At 40.3% G+C, this 21,394-nt stretch overlaps 1 protein-coding gene across 1 annotated transcript; it reads right to left on the bottom strand.

Moving 5' to 3' along the window:
* Positions 1–1,283: 1,283 nt before the first annotated feature.
* Positions 1,284–20,549, bottom strand: LOC110951047 (immunoglobulin superfamily member 22). The gene is made up of 25 exons (XM_051952062.1): positions 20,468–20,549; positions 20,151–20,282; positions 19,275–19,411; positions 18,290–18,389; positions 18,123–18,159; positions 17,623–17,794; positions 17,229–17,342; positions 16,961–17,123; positions 16,504–16,616; positions 16,094–16,256; positions 15,122–15,406; positions 14,881–15,005; positions 13,977–14,118; positions 12,804–13,011; positions 12,631–12,719; positions 12,241–12,543; positions 9,254–9,427; positions 8,889–9,017; positions 7,268–7,564; positions 7,090–7,178; positions 6,783–6,975; positions 3,639–3,941; positions 3,396–3,544; positions 2,056–2,236; positions 1,284–1,706 (listed from the first exon to the last, which is right to left on the bottom strand). The coding sequence occupies exons 1-25, from the start codon at positions 20,547–20,549 to the stop codon at positions 1,639–1,641; spliced, it is 3,948 nt and encodes a 1,315-aa protein (XP_051808022.1). The 3' UTR covers positions 1,284–1,638.
* Positions 20,550–21,394: the final 845 nt, after the last annotated feature.

Below are 21,394 nucleotides of genomic sequence, written 5' to 3'. Positions count from 1 at the left end.
TATTCAACCCTGTTCTTTTAAGGTCTCATATCTTCCTTTTTGTGTCTAAAATTGGTCTATTTAGATGACAGTGACTTTACAGCAAAAAATATTGTTTTCTTTTCATCCGGTTTTACATTCTGGGATATCTTCCTCTTCCAACATTTTTTTAACTTTTATTTTTAAAACAGTTTATTGGTCTGTTGGTTATCTATTTGTTGTAAATGAGGCACATATTTAATTAGATATCATCTGGTTTGCATGTTTGAACATAAAACTTCAAACAACTTGTGTTACAAAAAGTATTGAGCTGAATCTAAGTATTCAACAGGGCAGCTTTCGTGATCATACCTGTTAGCTATGATGTTAGTGAGGAAAAGTGGTTTAAAAATAATAATATTAATAATAAAATTGGGCTGTTACAATGCATATCCTTAAAGACCGCTTTCATAAAATTAGTTTTCTTTCATCAAACCTCCTAGTTTGATTCCTATCTATATCCAGAAAATTTTTACAGATGAGTTTGTTTCATTGATCAGTCATTTATAGAGCATTTTCTTCTTACTTTTTTATTTGTTTTACCTGGCTGTTGACAATATTTTATGATTCATAGAGATAAAAGGACATACCATAATCCACCCAGTAAAAATCTCAGTATTAATATCTCAGCACAATGAAAAAGTACTTTGTATTTGTCTTTATTCATTTGTTTTTAGATTTATGCTCTGCAAATGTATGCGTATTCCATATTTAGATCATCATTAATTTGCATAAGTAAACAACATTTCAAGAAACTTGCAGCACAAAAAACAACTGCCTCATTGTAAGGAAACAACTGGGGAAATTTCCTGGTTTTATCTATCAGCTCAAAAAGTAATCGTACAGGCCTCTTCACTTTGAAATTAGAGTGAATTAAATAGTTTCTTTCCAAATCTAACAAACTACCAACTTACTCAAAAAATACCAGGAAAGTAGTAGGGTTATCATTCCTTCTTACTGTATATTCTGGAGAGTTAACAATTCCTGTTTTTGTGTGAGACTGACTTTTGTGGCTTGTTTTTAAGTCAGAATTTGTGCAAAGCTGGAATCAAACACGTGAGATTTCGGTTTTGACTTGTTGCATGATTGGCAGTAAACCTCCTCACACTGTTTGCTGTGTGGATGTGGTGAACTGTGCACTGTCTCAGCAAATAAGTCTTGCTTTTAATCTTTTTTACACTCTATATGGCACGTGGCCTGCAACAAGTCTTGTGAAGCGAGTTATTTGGGAAGAAGTGGAAACCCAGGGGAAAAAAAGAAACAAATGAACTTCATATTTCTTTATAGAGAGAAAAGCATTCGTGACTTAAAGAGAGAGGACAATGTCTCTGGCTGAGTGAGCCGACTAATGAGAAACAATCCACCCAATACACCAAACATTAATCTGCTCCTGAAGCGAGACACCAGAATGGCAGCGTGTCTGACCTCTTGTGTTCATTTGATGTATTACCAGAGCTGAGAAAACGACAGCAAAAGCAAAGATGACAAGTGAAAAACACAGTTTTTAAACTAATAAAAGCAGAAAGCAAAGAAAATCAAGGATGTAGCCAAAATTATTTTAAGTGGCAACATTAACTGAAACAGGAAATGAGTGACTCATCTGCAGTTCTTGCAATTGTTTTACAAAATCAGCTTCTCTTTGTTTCCCTGATTGGTCAGGCTCTCCAGCAGACCCTTGTCATCCTTATCTGGAAGACATACAGAGAGATAAGAATTACAAAAGTACATCCATCCATCTATACACCGCTTAATCCTCATTAGGGTTGGAATCTATCCCAGCTGACTGGGGGCAAACACCATGCAGTCTATCACAGGGTTACTATTTAGAGATACCAATTAATTTGAGCACGTTTTTGGCATGTGGGAGGAAGCCGAAGTACCTGGAGAAAACCCACACATGCACAGGGAGCACAGGTAAACTCCATGCAGAAAGATACCAGGAAGGCCGGGACACAATCCAGGGATTACAAAAGTAGAATACGCCCTAATTTTAATTACAAAATCATTCCACTCACACACGCCTTTGTCCAAACCTACCATATATGAGCAGCTTGCAGGAGCACTTGGCCGTGCCCAGAGGGTTCTCCAGCACCAGAGTGTATTCTCCTCCATCTTTGGCTCCACATGTGGGGATAACCAGCGTACACACTCCATTGGCCGTGCTGTGCCAAAACCGAGGGAAGTCAGAGATCTTGGATTTTCCTTTATACCAGCAGGCCTGTAAAGGACAGTTATTTTTACATTAGGACAGCGGCGTCAAACATACAACCCACGGGCCAAAACCGGCCTGCCAGATGGTCCAGTGGGATGACTTTGCGTGTAAGAACTGTGGTGAAAATGAACACTTACTGTAAAACATTTAAAAACGCTGAACATTGTGCAGTATAATGTCAGTCAGCAGCTTCAGGACAAAAGAGTTTGTGCTGGCGGAACCCTATTGTTCATTCACTGCCACAACTTTTATGGGTTTTTTTTAATATATATATACATTTTATACATTTACAAGGCAGGGGAATAACTTAACTTTTTCCTTAATAGTTCCCACTTTAGTTTGTATGATGTGTCAGTTCAGGTGGTCAGGGTTACCCAGTGGTGGAAATGAAAGCAAATTTTAAATCATTTCTAGGTCTTGACAAGTTGTTTCAATCATTAAGTAAAATACTAGATTGTTCAGGTCCACATACCTGTGACTGAATGTTTCGTGCCTTTAAGATACACTGTGTCTGTAAATTATCGGTACAACTGCATAATCCTCACTAGAGCGAAGATAGGGGACACCCTGGACAGGTCGCCCGTCTATCACATTGCTGCATATAGAGACAAACAACAACGCTCACGCTCACACCTAGAGACAATTTAGAATAAACAATTAACCTCAGCATGTTTTTGGCCTGTGGGAGGAAGCAGGACAACCTGGAGAAAATCCATGCATACACAGGGAGAACATGCAAACTCCATCCAGAAAGATCCCAGGAAGGCAGGAACACAAACCATGGATCTTCTAGCTGCAAGTCGACAGTGCTAACCCTCATCCACTGTGCAACCCCAAGTTGTAATGTGTAAATGATAAACTGAGGCATAATGTATGGTTGAAATTGTACATATTTTTCTCAGGTTGTTCATAGTGTTTTGTAAAAAAAAAAAAATTGTTCATTAAATTGGAAAATTATCAAAATGTACTTTTTGCACTAAAACAAAGGGGAATATTTGGAGTTACTTATTGGTTATTATGCTGTGATTCTACTTGTCCGGCCCATTTGAGCTCAAACTGGGCTGTATGTGGCCCCTGAACTAAAATGATCTTGACAGCCTTGCATTGGAGAAATAAGTGGTTGGTTTAATCAGCTGCACAGATTGATATCTGCAGTCGTTTGAACCTGCGGTGTTGGTAATCCCTGATAGGCACAGCTCATGGTGCAGTCACGTCCTCTGCGAACAGCATGGTCCTTCAGCGGCAGCAGGAAAGTTGGCTTCACCTGACGTGGTGGTGATCCACATTCCTTCACCCAAAGGCTACTGATGCTCTCTTGAACACACATATGTACAAGAGACACAAGAAAATGAGCAACACTAGTCATTTTATATGCATGTCAATAGTATGACTGAGTCTCTACTCTTACTTTCCTCCTTGGCGATGATGAAGGGTTCCTTTGAATCTAATGGATCGCTGTCACCGATAGAGTTCTGTGCAATGACCCGGAAGTAGTATTTTCTCCCTGGAAGAAGTCCAGTCACAGTGTACTTGCTGCTGAAGACAGACTCGGCCACAGTGAACCAGGAGGCAGTACTTGTGTCTCGTTTGAGGATGACATAATGAGCTCCGTCATCATCGTCATCCAGGTCTGGGGTGTGATCCCACTGCAGAGTCACCGTACCCGGGACCTCCTCTTCCAGAAGGAGGTTCTTTGGAGGTCGAGGAAAGTCTGAGGACAGAAGGATGAGGGTTAGGAGAAGAAATGACAATGACTTTGAATTTCCAATCTTTACTGGAGTCTTGAAGTTTAAATAAAGCCATGAAATCAGTTACAGAAAATACAGCAAGTAACAATTTAAACCTCTGAATGTCAAGCAGCTTCAGGGTGTTTTCTGCTCTTGTTAATTATTTACTCACTGTGAGATCATTTTTTCACTGTAATAAAGTCCTGCACCTCTATGGAAACAACACAACCATAACTAGAGGTACAACTGACTCAGAATGAATTCAGTGCAGCATGACACAAATACACACGTGGACAAAATTGTTGGTACCCCTCAGTTAAAGAAGGAAAAACCCACAATTCTCACTGAAATCACTTGAAACTCACAAAAGTAACAATAAATAAAAATTTATTGAAAATTAAATCATCAAAAACAGCCATTACTTTTGAATTGTTGATTAACATAATTATTTAAAAAAACAAACTAATGAAACAGGCCTGGACAAAAATGATGGTACCTCTATAAAAGATTGAAAACTATTTGACCAGAGTGACATGATTAACTCAGGTGTGTCATTTAATTGACATCACAGGTGTTTCCAAACTCATAATCAGTCAGTCTGCCTATTTAAAGGGAGACAAGTAGTCACCCTGCTGTTTGGTGAAAAGGTGTGTACCACACTGAACATGGACAACAGAAAGCGAAGGAGAGAATTGTCCCAGGACATCCGAAAAAAAATGATAGACAAACATCTTAAAGGTAAAGGCTATAAGACCATCTCTAAACAGCTTGAAGTTCCTGTGACAACAGTGGCTCATATTATTCAGAAGTTCAAGACCCACGGGACAGTAGCCAACCTCCCTGGACGTGGCCGCAAGAGGAAAATTGATGACAAATTGAAGAGACGGATCGTTGGAATTGTATCCAAAGAGCCCAGAGCAACCTCCAAAGAAATTAAAGGTGAACTCCAAGGCCAAGGTACATCAGTGTCAGATCGCACCATTCGTCGTTGTTTGAGCCAAAGTGGACTTCATGGGAGACGACCAAGGAGGACACCACTGCTGAAAAAACTCATAAAAAAGCCAGACTGGAATTTGCAAAAATGCATGTTGACAAGCCACAAAGCTTCTGGGAGAATGTCCTTTGGACAGATGAGACCAAACTGGAGCTTTTTGGTAAGGCACATCAACTCTATGTTCATAGACTCAAAAACCAAGCATACGAAGAAAAGAACACTGTCCCTACGGTGAAACATGGAGGAGGCTCAGTAATGTTTTGGGGCTGCTTTGCTGCATCTGGCACAGGGTGTCTTGAAAGTGTGCAAGGTATGATGAAATCTGAAGACTATCAAGGCATTCTGGAGAGAAATGTGCTGCCTAGTGTCAGAAAGCTTGGTCTCAGTCGCAGGTCATGGGTCTTCCAACAGGACAACGATCCAAAACACACAGCCAAAAACACCCAAGAATGGCTGAGAGAAAAGCGTTGGACTATTCTAAAGTGGCCTTCTATGAGCCCAGATCTGAATCCCATTGAACATATGTGGAAGGAGCTGAAACATGCCATTTGGAGAAGACACCCATCAAACCTGAGACAACTGGAGCTGTTTGCTCATGAGGAGTGGGCCAAAATACCTGTTGACAGCTGCAGAACGCTCATTGACAAATACAGAAATCGTTTAATTGCAGTGATTGCCTCAAAAGGTTGTGCAACAAAATATTAAGTTATGGGTACCATCATTTTTGTCCAGCCCTATTTCATGAGTTTGTTTTTTTAAATAATTATGTTAATCAACAATTCAAAAGTGATGGCTGATTTTGATTATTTAATTTTCAATAAATTTTTATTTGTTACTTTTGTGAGTTTCAAGTGATTTCAGTGAGAATTGTGGGTTTTTCCTTCTTTAACTGAGGGGTACCAACAATTTTGTCCACGTGTGTATAATGCCAAATCAAAGAAAAAAACAAAACAAAAGTTGAATTTCTTTGATTATTTATGCAACAAAATCAACATGTAAATTTTTTTTGCAAGTGCCCAAGATGTTAGCAGTACTTTAAAAAAAACAGTGGCTCAACATACTACATATATTTTATTATCTACATTTTAAGCTGTTCCTACATTTGTCTCTATCTGCTCTGTGTTGACACAGAGCAGATAGCAGTTCAGTCAAACTGTCCCTGAATTTTTTTTCATGAGGCTGTTTTCAACAGTGAAGTCCATTCTAGCTCCTCGGTTGTGATGATAAAAGCAGATTTTTTTGCTTTGTTTTTTGACAGCATCTATTTGGTGCAAACAATTTACTTTTGTCACATCTTTAAATCCATCCATTCTCTATACACCGCTTTATCCTCATTAGGGTCGCGGGAGGTGCTGGAGCCTATCCCAGCTGACTTGGGCGAAGGCAGGGGACACCCTGGACAGGTCACCAGTCTGTCACAGGGCTACATATACAGACAAACCTTCACACCTACGGGCAATTTAGAGTAACCAATTCACCTCAGCATATTTTTGGACTGTGGGAGGAAGCCGGAGTACCCAGAGAAAACCCACGCATGCACAGGGAGAACATGCAAACTCCATGCAGAGAGATCCCAGGCCCAAGCAAATCTTTAAATTAAATATACAAAATGAAGTGATTTTGATGAAATGTCTCATTTGCAAGCTTAGATTTGGTCGTTTTTTCTGACAGAAGTGCTCATCACACATGATGCATTCAAGGACTGCTGGAAAACTGAAAATCTGTAATATTTTTAGTTTTTATGGTTTCTGTCTCTGACAATTGGTATATTTTGGATTAAACTAAAACACAAAGAAAAGTTTATTAGGGGCATAAAGTCTCTGATATGTACCTGTAACCCTGACATTGACATCATAATGAGCCTCTCCATAGTCATTCTTCAGGTGAACACGGTAGACCCCTGAGTCAGCTCGTCGAGCGGAAGAAATGAGGAACTGGGAGTGGTTCTTGCCCTTTGTGATGACCTCTTTCCCTGTAGTGGGAATGTTGTCCTTGTACCAGGTCACCACAGGGGGAGGTGAAGCCTGCCAGGGTGAAGATGGGCGACAGTTTAATAAGATTTTTATGCTGCTTATTCCTTGAGTAGACCGCACAATCATTTAAATATTAACCAGTTTACTTGACTGATAGAGTCTTACAGTGAAGCTGAGGTTAAGGCAAAGTGTCGTTCCAGCTCGGACAACCGTACGGTTTTTCAGCTTTCCCTGGATATCAAACCTGGGTGCAGCTGTTGAGGCAGAAAACTGAAAATTTAAAAGAAATTCAAAGAAATTTTGAAAAAATAAGACATAGCTATAAAAGATGTGGTTGTACTACCAGGTGGAGGCATGGCCAAGACACCCTCCGAAAGCTCCGCAGGCCCCCCCACCCCTCCTTTATTAACAGCCCAGATACGAAAGTAATACTTCATCCGTTCCTGAAGTCCGGCCACTGTGAAGGCAGCACCAGTGATGGGGATCTTAGTGGCTTTTATCCACTCTTTCATTCCTTCAGGCCGGAGCTCCAGGATGTAACCTGAGGGCTCGTCTCCTTCCTCTGGTGGAGTCCACCTCAGCGAAATGGAAGAGTTCGTGGAATCAGACACACAGAGGTTTCTTACCAGACCAGGAGCTCCTACAGGATTGGAAAGTCAGATGTCATAGTTATGATCACTAGTTTATAGACCGATCAGCCACAACCTCATGACCGCTGACAGGTGAAGTGAAGAACATCCATCATCTTGTTATAATGCAACGTTCTGCTGGGAAACTTTGAGTATCGACATTCATGTGGATGTTTGACATGTACCACCCACCAAAACATCCACATCCCCATGACAACAGCAGTACTTGATGTCACTTGCCACCCCCAGTAGGACAATGCACACCAACACACTGCAAAAACTGCTCAGGAGTGGCTCAGAGAACACAGCAAAGCTTAACTGTTCACTAGGGTTCCACACTCCTCAGATCCAAATCTTACTGAGCATCTGAGGGACATACCAGGATAAGACTGATCTAGGTAGGTCCCACCCTGCAACTTACAAGACCCACAGAATTCACAGCCGCCATCCCAATGCCACAGGACCTATCACCTAGAGGTCCTGAGTCCATGTCCCACTGGGTCAGAGACGTTTTAGCAGCATAAAGAAGACCAACACAGTATGAGACAGGTGGGTCAATATATAATTGCGGGACTTTTTGTAACATAGTTGACATTTTTGCCGTTTTCAGGCCTAAAATCAACATGGCCGCCTATAAGCAAACACCAAATATTATACAATTGAGTAAAATTAAAATTGAAAGTTATTTCTAAAGATATTGTAGTAAACTTGTTGACATGCAATAAATCCACACTTGACTCACACACTACTTTATATTAAATAACTCAGAAAGTCTTGGAGTCTTCCAGTCTTTTCTTCAGGAGGAAATGACATCATGTGGAGCAGGTCATGTGATCTGGAATTAACACACTTCCTTGAGAGATGTTTTTGTAATGGGTAATTTAGTTGAAAGTGATTTCTCGGATGCAGATACAATTCGATATTTTCCATCTAAAGTTTGATATATTTCCAAAAAAGAAATATCTGTCATGATTATCTCAACTTAATAAAAAGAACACAATCAAAACTATTTTTGAGTAAGCTCATTTTATTATTGTTTTGCTAATTACAAGGTGGCTGTTATTGAATTGGGACGGTTATTTATTTGACATTTTAGTGATATCCAGTCAATTTTTATTAATAAGTGATTGTTGTCAGAATAAATAATAATGGAATCTGTAAAGACATGATCATGATGAACATAAAAAACATATATTCTTTTACTTTTAATAAAAATGTAAGCAAGATATATCCCACGGACTTCAAAAGTCCCTCAATTATATATTGACCCAGGTGGTCATAATGTTATGTCTGATCAGTGGATAATCTGGACATTAAGAGAGGAGGAGGACTCACGTATTGGGTCTTTAGCCAGTACAGCGTTAGAAACGGTGCTGGGACTTCCTGTGCCAGCCCTGTTTACACCGGTCACTCTGAACTCATACTCCACTTCATCCACTAAGCCGTCCACCGTGAAGCTTGTATCTGAAAACAATCATATATGCACAGCTTTGATTCAAGACTATGTTCTATCCATGCAGAACAGGAAGGGTGAAGTCATGACATGTTAAAACACTGTATCTTTGCTTTGAAAAGTCTGCTAAAATTGATACCCTCTAATGCTCACCATCAGCAGAGTGAAAACTGAAAGACTGTCAAATCTGAAGCAGCTCCTCATGACAACAAATCATAACAGCTTGGTATCCTGCCGCTAATCTGACCTGTGAGAAGCTCCTTATTGACTTGCAGCCACATGTTGCCTCCTTTCTTCTTCCTCTCCAGGATGTAGCCCAGAAGCGGGGCTCCTCCGTCATCAGCTGGAGGCGTCCAGCTCACCGTCATGCTGCTCTGGGTTATGCTGGACACCTGAGGCTGGGATGCTGCGCCTGGAGGCTCTGGATCGGTAGATTCAAAACAAGTGTTTCAAATGCAAAATATGAAGCAATAAGAATGTGAATGGCAGCGATATGGATGTGATTGTTTTATTCAATTATCCACTATTACAGTCATCTGTTTGATTGTGTTTTACTTTATTTGTTATTTTTATTCATTCAATTTATCTATTATTATTATTATTATTATTATTAAAGATAAATGGAATTATGAACAATAATAAATAACAATAATAGTGATTTTTGTCAGGTTTTATTGTCCACTATTTTATACATCTATTTTATTATGTTTTACTTTGTTTATTTATTCATTCATTAATTTATTTAAGTGTCATTGTTTGTTTAATATATCTATTAGTATTATTAGTATTGTTATTGCTATTACTATTTTGTTACTGTTATTATTATTATCCTTGTTTTATGGTTTCACTTTTATTTTCTTTAATGCTATTCATTCTTTTTTAATGTGACTTCTTCTTTTATTATGATTTTATTTGTTTCCATATTGGCTGTATTGATTTAATCTATACATTTTTTACATGTATAACGACCTGCAAAATGCAGATGGATGTGTTTTACAATGTGTATGAGTATAACTAGTGAGAACTACGTTGCCCATGATTTTTTTCATGTATAATGTCCTGTTTACTCAGTCCATGTATTTTCAATGTGATTGAGTGATGTATTGTAAGCCAATAGGGTTTTCGGTAAAGCTGCACTCTTAGCCAATCAGGACTCATTTTGTTGGCGAGTGGGACAAAACAAGAAGAGAAAAACGGCGCCACGTGAGAGCAAGAGAGAGAAGATTGCTCACGCGGTTGAAGAGAACAGCAGAAGAGGAGCAGAAAAATCAAGTTTAATGTCGAGGTTATTAAAGTTGTAGACCTGCATGCTTTTAAAGTATTGACACAACTATTATTTAGCAGATTTCTGTCTCGTGAAAGTTTAGCGTCTCAATCTACCGAAGTTCAAAGTGAAGTGCAGCTAGGCTAGTCACTAGCCGCAATTATTGTTTTTTTTTTTTTTACTAGCTTGATAAAGTTTTAAGCATGTATTGATATCAGAGACCGTTAGTTATAAACACAAGCCGCCACTTTCACTGAGGAGGATCCTGAGAGCTGAGGACTTTGCTGGAGGACTGTGCATGCTAATTAGCCTGTTGCTACTGCTGTGAGAGGGACCTCGCTGCTGAACATGCATGTACACACGGATGACACCTGTTGCATCTCGCCTGCTGCTGCTTTATCTTCAACGTCAGCTCTTCACACCTGCTTTGCATCCTGGAGTCGTGAGTAAGAGGAGCCTTTTTCTCTGAGGCACAGAGAGGGTTGTTTGCCTTGTTTAAGGATCGGAATAGTTTTTGTTTTGTTTTATTTCATTTGTGCATCAACTAAGGGCCCCAACGACAAACAAAACCCAAGCACTTGGTAACACTGTACACACACAACTGAACATTGACAGCTATTCAAACTGACTGTACATACACACAAAACTGAACATTGTATGCTGTTGAAACTGTGACTGTTGACACATTCAGTTAAGCTGTCTTTGTTATGATTCATTCTGTTGAATATTAAATATGTTATTGTTATATATGTTATTTGGTTGACCTGCATAATTTCATATTATTTGACTTTAGTAACATCTTAGACATTTATTACTTGTTTCTGGGAGAATACAACTGTAGCTCATAAGTTTTGAGTTAAGTAGTTCTATAGTGGCGCCACCGTGCTATTATTATTTTATTTGTAGATTTTTCCTGTTATAATAACATCTTTTTAAACACGGGGATTTAGCCAATTCAACATCAACTGCTAAGCACTCAGGATCCTGTTCATTAAGGCTAAAATAGTAACCTAGCCTAATAATATACTTCCAGCGCCAGGAAGGTGTTACGTTTCACCCCCCTCGGTCTCACATAAATGAATAAACTAAGGTTATTCACGCGTGAAACGGACAAAAAAACTGCACAAACAAACAGAAAATGGGGTCTGTGGTCTAAAAGGGGATAGGGTATGGTTAAATACCACTATCCCCCACTAAATCTACCAAAAGTGGTAGATAAAAAACAAAAACTGAAACCCCTCTAAAGAAAATAACAGTCCCCAAAACAAAAAGAAAGAACTCGCTGAGTTCAAAGTGAAGCGCAGCTAGGCTAAGACAATAAATATGTGATCCTCTCGCGCAATTATTCCCCCAAAGTGTAATTGTTTCCATTGAGTTGCACTTTGTGATTGCACTCTGAATAGCACATTTTTTTTAGTTAGCACTTTGTAAATTTTAAATTCTTGGGCAAATTTTATTTTACTATTATTGATCATTTATTCTTATTTAAAGTTTCAATTTGTACTGAAAACGCTTCATATATTGTTCGCTTAAAAGTAGTGCAATAAAAATACAGATATTTTCTGTAACATGATGAACAACCGTGATTAATAATCGTGATTACAATATTGATCAAAATAATCGTGATTATCATTTTGGCCATAATCGTGTAGCCCTATCAGGCTGTGAACTTTCTAAGCCCATAACAAAGGGGTTACACATGTTTATTTTTTTTCTGTCTGTTTGTCCTGACTGGCTGTCTGTTATTTGTGGCCTTCTTGGGAATCTTCTGTTTTTTCTCCAAGTATTTTATAAACTCTTTTTTTTTTAAAGCTGTTATATAAATAAAGTTATGATTACTATAACTACCATGCATCCCTCAACTGTCAGCCAGCCTCACATTTCTTTTAAGCTTTGTGGCATTTCCACCTTGATGTAAGTTTTTCATGTTAGCATTGATGATGATAATCTCCAGTTTAATGATCTCTCACCTATGGGCTCTCCTGCACGGACCTCCTCCGTCTCCAGAGGCTCACTCAGTCCCTCTGCATTCACAGCCCTGATACGAAACTGGTATGCCTGGCCTTCTTCTACTTTGTCATCACTGAACACGGTGGTGCTGCCGTCCACCTCTCCCACCCTGGTCCAGGACTTCTTTCCTGCTGGACGCCTTTCGATCACGAAGCTGGTGACCTGTTTACCTCCGTCGTCACGAGGAGCCTTCCACTTCATCCTGATACACCGTCCTGACAGCTCAGGGAACTCAACTTTGCCCTGAGGAGGCTTTGGATGGTCTAGAGAAAGCAGGAAAACAATGTTTAAGCATTTAAAAGTGAAGTTTAATATGCCAAATATGTTGCTAAAAGTCTGTTCTCACCCACCGATCACACTGAGCTGCAGGTTGGCGATGGCAGTGCCACAGTCACTTTTTAGACGGAGCAGAATTGCGCCGCTGTCTTCTCGCACACATCTGGTAAACCAGCAAGGAACCATTTAGAAATTTGAATCTGCATTTTCATCAGAGCATCTGGGAGGAGGATCTCTGCTTGTCCACCTGTTGAGCACCAGCGCTGTTCCATCAGCTGTCCGCTCCACCTTCGTCCTCTCATCCTCAATCACCTCCACTCCGTCCTTGTACCAGGTGACCTTAGGAGGCGGTTTGCCTTTGAAGGGAATCTTGATGGTGGCTGTCTGGCCTGCCTTTACCGTCACAGGTTGGGCCCCCAGCAAATCCAGCACAGAGGGATCAATCTCTGGAGGGTCTGGGAGCAAGAGTTCAAATACACTCAGGTGGGTTTGTATTGATTTTTTAGAAACAGTTCTCAGTAGCAGATAAGAAACAGCAGCAAACTAAAATCCAGCAGAGTAAGGGTCAGTATATAATTGAAGGACTGTTGAAGTCAATGATATATATCTTGCATACATTTTTATTAAAAGTTTAAAAAAAAGTTTTTTATGTTCATTATGATCATGTCTTTACAGATTCCATAATTATTTATTATGGAAACAATAAGTAAAAATGACTGGATATCACTAAAATGCCAACTAAATAACCGTCCGAATTTAATAACCACCACCATCTAATTAGATAAAAATAATAAAATGAGCTTATTCAAAAATAGTTTTGATCGTGTTATTTTTAAGTTGAGATAATTATGACAGATGTTTCTTTTTTGGCAATATATAAAATTTTAGATGGAAAACAAATTGTATCTGTGTCCCAGAAATCACTTTCAAATATGTTACCCATTATAAAAACACCTCTCAAGGATGTTTATTCCCGATCACATGACCTGCTCCACATGATGTAATTTCCTCCTGAAGAAAAGACTGGAAGACTCCAAGGCTTTCTGAGTTATTTAATATAAAATAGTGTGTGAGTCAAGTGTGGATTTATGGCATGTCAACATGTTTACTGCAATATCTTTGTAAATAACTTTAAATTTGGATTTATTCAATTGTATATATAATATTTCAAAGAATCTTTCTCTAAAAATGCTATGGGATGTTTGGTTTCAGCTGGCCAAGTTGATTTTACGCCTGTAAACAGCAGAAGTGTCAACTGATACCTGCCAACAATGTTACAAAAAGTCTCGCAGTTGTATATTAAACCATAAAACTGCCTGGATTTAAATGTTTCCCTGGTGTTTCAGTGTGACGGTGGCAGCAGCTTTTTAATGCAGGAAGCTTTCTGCGCCACATATCCAGCTATGAAGCACTGACTGACCTGCAATGCTGAGCACAGCCTCACTCTCTGCTCCTTTGGCTCTGAAGGTGTACTGGCCCTCGTGGGTTTCGGTCACACGAGAAAAGACGAGTTTGTGGACGGCTCCCTGTTTGCCCACCTGAACCCCGCTCAGCTGAGAGATCTGTCAAATGTAACGCCAAGGACAAAACATGACACTTAATTTGTAAATGGAAAAAAAAGATCCGATTTAGAGGTGTGAGTGGGTAATAGAACTTGACTGATATATTTGGTGGAACTGTTTGATTAAAATGAGCCTACAGTCATACCAGCAGCTCTGTGATGCTGCAGTGAGACACATCCGCTAATTAGTTTAGCATGTTTTCATGCTAACGCTCACTAATTAGAGCTGAACCCAAAGTACAGCGGAGGCTCATGGGAATGCTATTAGCTTTGCAGGTAAATATTCAAGGTGATCCAAGGTAATCCCTTTAATAGCTGATGAAATTTCAGACTAAACAACAAAGTTATCCTCTGTGTGGTGACAGAGGAAATGTCAGAGTAAAACTAAAACCTAAGTGCTGTACATGTTATCAGATAGGCAGTAAAGAATGATCATTAAAATATAGAATTAATAAAGAATAACCTAGTAATAAAACAAAACAATTGCATAAATACTAAAACAGGCAGAAGAGGATAGCATTTTTAAGATCAATTTCTCCAATAAAAATAAATACAAAATATTAGGATAATTAAAAAAAGCCAAAAGTCTTTGAGAACATTTGAGGTTTTCATTAGTCTGGGTATGAGTTGTTGCAACTCTACAAAATCCTACCAAGTGTTTGCTTGACATTTATGTGAGATGCTGAATTTTGGCCACCTTTACAGATGTTCATTTGAAGTCGAACAACAGTTTTTGCCCCCAACAATCTCGTATTATCTTTACCTCCACTCCATCCTTCAGCCACACTCCATCCACCTTCTCATCATCAAGGACGACACACAGCTCTGCGGGAGAGCCAGTGGCACACTGAGCATCCGACATACCACTCTTCACTGAGGCAAACCGCTCTGACAACAAAGAAAAAGAGCTTAATTAGGGTGTTAATTAGCATTCATCTGTGTTGCATTGCTTGAGAAGTTGGCTGATACTGATAATATAAATCGAAACAGCCAGAAATTGTTACCATCTACAGTGAGATTAGCAGAAGTGACATATTGCTGTTCATCATTGTCCTGGGTGCAGATTACAGAGTATTCTCCTTCATCTGCCAGCTGAGTGTCCTCCAGGATGACCTCTGCCCTCTTGCCCTCCCGCATGAAGATGTAGCGACGATCTCCCGTGATATCACTCCCATCCTTCAGCCAACGAAGGTGCACGTCCTTGGAGCTCATCTCACACTCCAGGCGAGCGTTGCCTCTCTCCTGCACACGGACATTCTTCAAGTTGCTGGTGAACTTGATGGGAATCCCTGCATTAAAGCTCAGAGTGACTTTGGAGTCAACTTCACCAGCAAGCTTCATTGTTTTGGTCATTTCCCTACTACATGCATAAAACGGAACAAAACATGATCACAGGGCCGAGATATGAACAGAATTTAATAGGTTTGCTCTTTATATTCAGTCCCTACACACACAGCAGACCTTCGTCACAGAATTATAGTTAAAAAACAAGAAAGATAGTGTACTCATGAAAAACTATAATTAACACAACCTCAATTACTATGCTTCTGTTCGTGCAGCCCCAGAGGACAGCCACATGTCCTTGTGAAGATATTTACATGCCCCATCTTGCACCTTGGGCAAGTAAGCATCTTGTTAGACAGAGCTGTAATAAATGAGCTTGTTGTGAGGAGGGATTTGGTTGGATTACTTTCAACTCAGCACTAGGAGGGAGGATTTATTATGCTACCCATACGTCTTCATTTGGAAGATAGCGAAGATGATGCTGTTTAGCATAGCTATGAAGGAACGAAGGCTCTAATCTCAGGGGAGGCAGGAAAAAAGGGAGTAGCTGCTCAGCTGCACCGTCTGAAGGTTTGCTTCCCTAGAAATACTAGCTCTATCAGAACAGCCCTTTTGGGAAAAACAAAACATCATAAAAAGTAAAAATAAAAAGTTTTTTATGCGAGTGAAGCCCATGAAACTGTGGTCCGTACGTTCAATGAAGAGAGGCATGGTGGCGGTGAGGTCTCCGATGCTGATGGTGTAATCTCCGGTGTCACTGACTTTCACGTCTTTAATCTTCAAGGTGTAGGTCAGACCGTCTTCAGACAGAGACACATCAAACTTCTCATCTCTTTTTACTTCCTTTCCTTTCACCTGTAAAAACAGAGACACTTCTGGGAAAACTATTTTCACACAACTTTTTTTAACCTTGTGTTTTCCTGATATTCACCTCAGATGTTGTCAATTTATGTGTTGTTTTTATTGACAACACTGGAATGTCAAGAATTTCAAGAAATGCTCCTGAAGAAAATTCTCCAGTTTCAACTTAGATGGGATACAATATGATTGTGTACAAGTGTAGCTAAATCTTTCAATCCATCTTTCTGAGCCACTCACTAACCTTCCAGACAAGAGGTGCGTCTGTCTTCTTCGAAAGACGGACCTCAAACACGGCAGTCTGTCGCTCCGTCACTTTCTTCGGCTTGAAGTCAGACACGAATTTAAGAGGTTCGTCTGAATAGGGGAAACGACAGAACACAGAACGGCATTCATGTAATTTAAAGTGTGTAGATTAAATCATGTAAAAACCTCACTGAAATGGATTCCATGCCAACAACAAGATGCTTGGCAATCTTCGCTTTGACGTGTGTTTATAAATTGAGGAAATTGTCTGTTAAACAATCTAACAACATCAAATCACCACACTGACAAGACACCGCATGTTGCAGGTGTCAAAGAATGCAAATGGAGAGGTAGAGTGTGAAAGTGATACTGAATATGCAAATGCAGTCAGCGATGACATTGACATCTGAATTATGAGCAGAAGGAAGGAGTCAGGAGTCCCATCCTTCACTTGCCTATGACGTTAAGCCGGGCTGACAGTCTCTTGTCTCCAACCTGCAGACTGTAGGTGCCCATGTCACTGAGGCGCACACTAGAGATGCATAACATGTGCTTGGTTCCCATCTGTTTCACTTCGTATTTCCCTTGAGAGTACTGGATTCTTAGCAGCTCTGTGCCCTGAATGGAGAATAAAACGCCCAGATGAGAGGAGAACTTTATGTAGTTTATGGCACAGAAACATCTGTGTATAAGCAAACTTTGAGCCAACAGCTCAGTTTTTACCAGGAACCAGTGCATCCTGATGTTTGGATCTTTCAGTTCCAGGATGGTGTCAAAGATGACGTTGCTGTCAGCTCTGACACTGATGTCTTCCAGAGGTTTCAGCACACGCACCATCTGAGAAAACATCAAAAGCTCAAATAATTATTCACAGATTTTAAACAAACCACAAACATGACATATGACACGGCAAAGCCTTTTCTCTTCTTCATATTAGTTGACTTTATTGTTGCTAGGCAACATAGCTTGGCTGCCATAACTGTGCTGTGTGACTGTGTAAACTTTTTCTTTTCCATCATGCTCTATTTTAAGCTGTTTTTCATATCATAGCCCAAAACCTTCTCTTGTTTATGTGATCTTGTGACATGTGAACAAGCTCTCTGTATGACAGGCCCACCTCCACCTCCGCTTTCTTCTTCATTTCCTTCAGCTTCTTGAGGATGCCTCTGAAGTCGGTGAAGCCGTGCTCGGCACAGATCCTCTCGTAGTCCTTCCTGTCAGCTCCAGCCAGGATCTTTAACATCTCCTCCTCTGTAGGTGGCTTCTTCTCCTCTTTCTTCTCCACACTGCTGCAAAACGAGAAAGATCTCAGATAGGAAACAGTGCGTGCATGTGTGCTTACATGCACTTACGCGGGTTTATGCAATGCTTCTGTGCATGTATGACTGATAGTGTGAGCTGTGCATATGTGATGGCAGCTCAAAAGTATTTTCTTCCGTCCCAGCGGCAATTCTGGTACACAGCGGAGCTCTTCAGATCTCATCCCGTAGATATTTCTGGATGCATGCATGCAAAAAATAAGAAGTTCTGGGGGTGGATCAGAGAGCTCCATCGCACCTTGACAGGTTCTGGGAGTGTCACACCGGCTAGTATTAGACAACAAGCTTGTGTTCCTACCGTTTCTTCAGCATCTTTTTGAAGTCCATCGCCGGATCTAGAAACAAAGAGAGAACAACTTCTACCTGAGGCACAATATGTAAACCGAGCTGCAAATTCTAAAAAACTATCACGGCTAAGAAAGGTTTACACAATATACATGTGTAATATGAAGCAGTGAGACTTACTTTCTGTAACAGCGAGGGAAACAGAGAGGGTAGCTTCTCCATGCTTGTTGAAGGCAATGCACTTGTAGACATCCGCATCTTCCAGGCTCAGGTTTTTAAACTGATGGGGAGAAAATGCATTACATAGTGGAGGAAAAAGGACTCACTGACACTTTAGTCGGGTCATTTTAGACCCCACTGCAATACTTATTATAAGCAGTAGGAGGCAGTGCAATTCTAAGAATACCAGTTATCATTTAGCATTGGAACTTAACAGTCATCCCTCACCAGAGAAACAGATGGCAAGGGGAGATGCATATGTCAGCACCCACAAGTTAATTGCTTTATAATAGCTATTTAAGCTTCACTTAAGCTCCCCGGCTGGTACAGAGAAAGCGCTAAATCCACTCCAGAGTGGTTATAGATAAAAGGATCAGAGGGAGCTTTTTTCTTTCTATCTACTTTTCCTCATGATGCATGGTGTGCCGTCTCAGTCGACAGCCCCAAGATGGCAGAGTCCTTCAGCTTAATGATGGACCATACAGCACCACAGCACTCTGAGTGTCTCTGACACATTCGCCTTTAACGCCATGTATTCTGACTGCATGCTGTTTCTCTGTAAATACATTTAGCTTTTAAATGCAAAGGGAGTCACACTTAATGCTCAAATCACATGCTACATTTGGAAAAATGAATGACATCTGTGCGTAGAAGTGATGGATAACAAAGATCTCAGTGAAGCAATGAAAGCGCACAGATACATGCAAAGATAGGACTTATTTATTTAGTGAAATAAATAAAACAAATATGGCTGAATTACAACAAAAACAAGGATTTTTTTTACAAATGAAATATGAGTTTAACATTTGTTTAAAGTTGAAAATTATGTGATAGTATAATTATTGCTGTTTACTTTAATCACAGGCTTGGGTTTGCTTAAAAAAAGCCCAAACTGGCAATTTAATACATTAGAGAAGCTATAAAATGTGTAGTTATAGTGTCAAACCTTAATAATATGTTGATTGGTAATGTTGTCATAGAAAGATGTAGTGGAATCAGGCAGTGGACTTCCGTTATCCCGCTCCCAGCAAACACTGGGCTGAGGATTCCCTGTCACCTTCGTCTTAAACACTGCCTTGTCACCTACAAATAACAGAGAGACAGATCAAGTTAATGATTTTTATTTCCATGAGCATAATTGCAAAAATAACGTCTGTCAATTGTCACTTTCTCTGCATTGTAAAATATTTTTTATAAACATATCATTAAATCATAGTGGAGGAAAGACCATGAATGTTTAATGCACATCAGATCAATTCTTTCTCACTCACCTTCTCCTGTTTTCCTTTTGAGACCATTGAGTCTAAGGTCATTCTGTGAATGCTAATGGTATGGTTTCTCTGCAGTATTCTGCATACTGTGACAGGCTATCTTCCACAAGTCTCTTAATCTATAATTCACAGGTAGAACCAGGGTGAATCAGGTTCAAACACCTACAGTTTATGCAGAAGAGGCACTAGTATTCAGCAGAAGCAGCAAAGGCTTTCTTCCGTGGAGGTGACGAGCACCACAAAAAACTCTATCACAGCATCTCTGTGCTTTGTGAGGTCTTTGTCAGGACTTTGATCAGACTAGACTCACAGTGCACTTCACCCAGGGAGAAAAACACACCAAAGTTTACACAATGCAGCAAACTTTTTGTTTCCCAGTGGAGTTTCAGTTTGTGTCATGCAGAGTTTCTTGACAAACTATGGGCGAGAATCTAAAATTAGCTTGCATACGGTCTCAGGGGTGCACAGTTGTTTAGAATGCAATGGGAGGAGAGATATTAGGGGACGCAAAGGGCATTTCGGGAAAATTTCAAGGAGCCAGTTGGCCTCACCTTCTTGGGCAGTGATGGGGCGTAGCTTCTCCTCGAAATCTGGGACGGATTCTCCCTCTGGAATATCGGGGGGTTTCTGAACCTGGCTGAAGGACTCCATTGTGGTTTTACGCTCGACCCCGGAGTGCTCTGCTGCATTCACAGTAACAGCATCAGAATCAGGCACAAACATGTAAACTATGTCACAGCAGACAGACAATGTTCTGTCCAGCAGTTACTTTGACTTATTGTGAAGGCTACTCTAACACATGATCCGTCATGCCCTGACAATAAAGAGACTGTCTGAAGGAGAGATCACGTTGATGGATGGTTCATACCGTCTGTGGTCTTCGACAAGCTCTGAACCACTTTTCTGAACTTGCTGGAGCTCATGGACGAGGTCAAGCTGGAAGAAGACATCTGTATCTCTGACATCTGCGGCTCCATTCTGCCTCCAGCGACCTGGAGAAGCTCGGCTGCCATAATGATGATGATGTTAAGATCTGAACCTGGCTGCTCACAGACCCAAACAGAGATGATAGTTTTACAAGAAGCAGACAATACTTATACAAATCCTAATTCTACTGAGCCTCATTACGTGAAGCATCTTTCAGTGCTGATACATCGCCTCAAGTCACTAAGAGGAATCGGAGAACGATCCAACTCACAGAGCTGTGCAGCTCATACGCTTGTGTTTCAGTACCTTCATGTGTGTGAGGGCCTGCTTGAGCGTTTGCGTGCATGTGCATGTCTTGAGCACACGTCTTCCCTGTGGTAATTGGGTTGGTGTTGCCAGAAGCACGCGCCAGGAAATGATTGAAACTCACCTCCCTTCCCTCGGCTCGTCCCCTGCCCTCTCCTTGCTCTATCATCCCCCCAATGTCGACTCCAGTCCTTTGCCTTTGCCAGTCTCACACAAAGATCCAATTAAAAAGGTAATCCACACACCTGCTGTGTGAGATAAAGCATTGTGTTTGTACCACAGATGAACTGTTCTCTTCCTCTCTTACTTTGACTCTGGGTTTCTCCCCCATGCCCAGTCCCACATTTCTGTCTTTCTACATGTGTGTAATAATGTATAGACACCAACAGTAGCTTAAGGAGGAATATTTTTAACATATTTGGACATTTTAAATCTGTTAAATGCTAAGTATAAGCAAACCTCAAGGTCGATCAATGGTTTTTGTCATTAAAAACATGAAACTTGGGTACTTTGTAAAAGAAAATGAGTATGCAAGATCATGCCTGAGCCAGTGCAAGAAGAC

Source organism: Acanthochromis polyacanthus, chromosome 8 (genome assembly GCF_021347895.1).
Source record: "Acanthochromis polyacanthus isolate Apoly-LR-REF ecotype Palm Island chromosome 8, KAUST_Apoly_ChrSc, whole genome shotgun sequence".
NCBI lineage: Eukaryota > Metazoa > Chordata > Actinopteri > Pomacentridae > Acanthochromis > Acanthochromis polyacanthus.
The sequence above is the reverse complement of the archived record's forward strand: the minus strand, read 5'-3'. Positions and strand labels throughout refer to the sequence as shown.

Excerpts from the sequence above, each read along its gene's own strand:
- LOC110951047 (XM_051952062.1), bottom strand. The coding sequence starts at position 20,549 with ATGTCTTCTTCCAGCTTGACCTCGTCCATGAGCTCCAGCAAGTTCAGA. Across the intron at positions 16,257-16,503 it reads ACGCACCTCTTGTCTGGAAG|GTGAAAGGAAAGGAAGTAAA; the intron begins GTTAGTGAGTGG and ends CTGTTTTTACAG. Across the intron at positions 3,545-3,638 it reads CATCATCGCCAAGGAGGAAA|AGAGCATCAGTAGCCTTTGG; the intron begins GTAAGAGTAGAG and ends TGTGTGTTCAAG.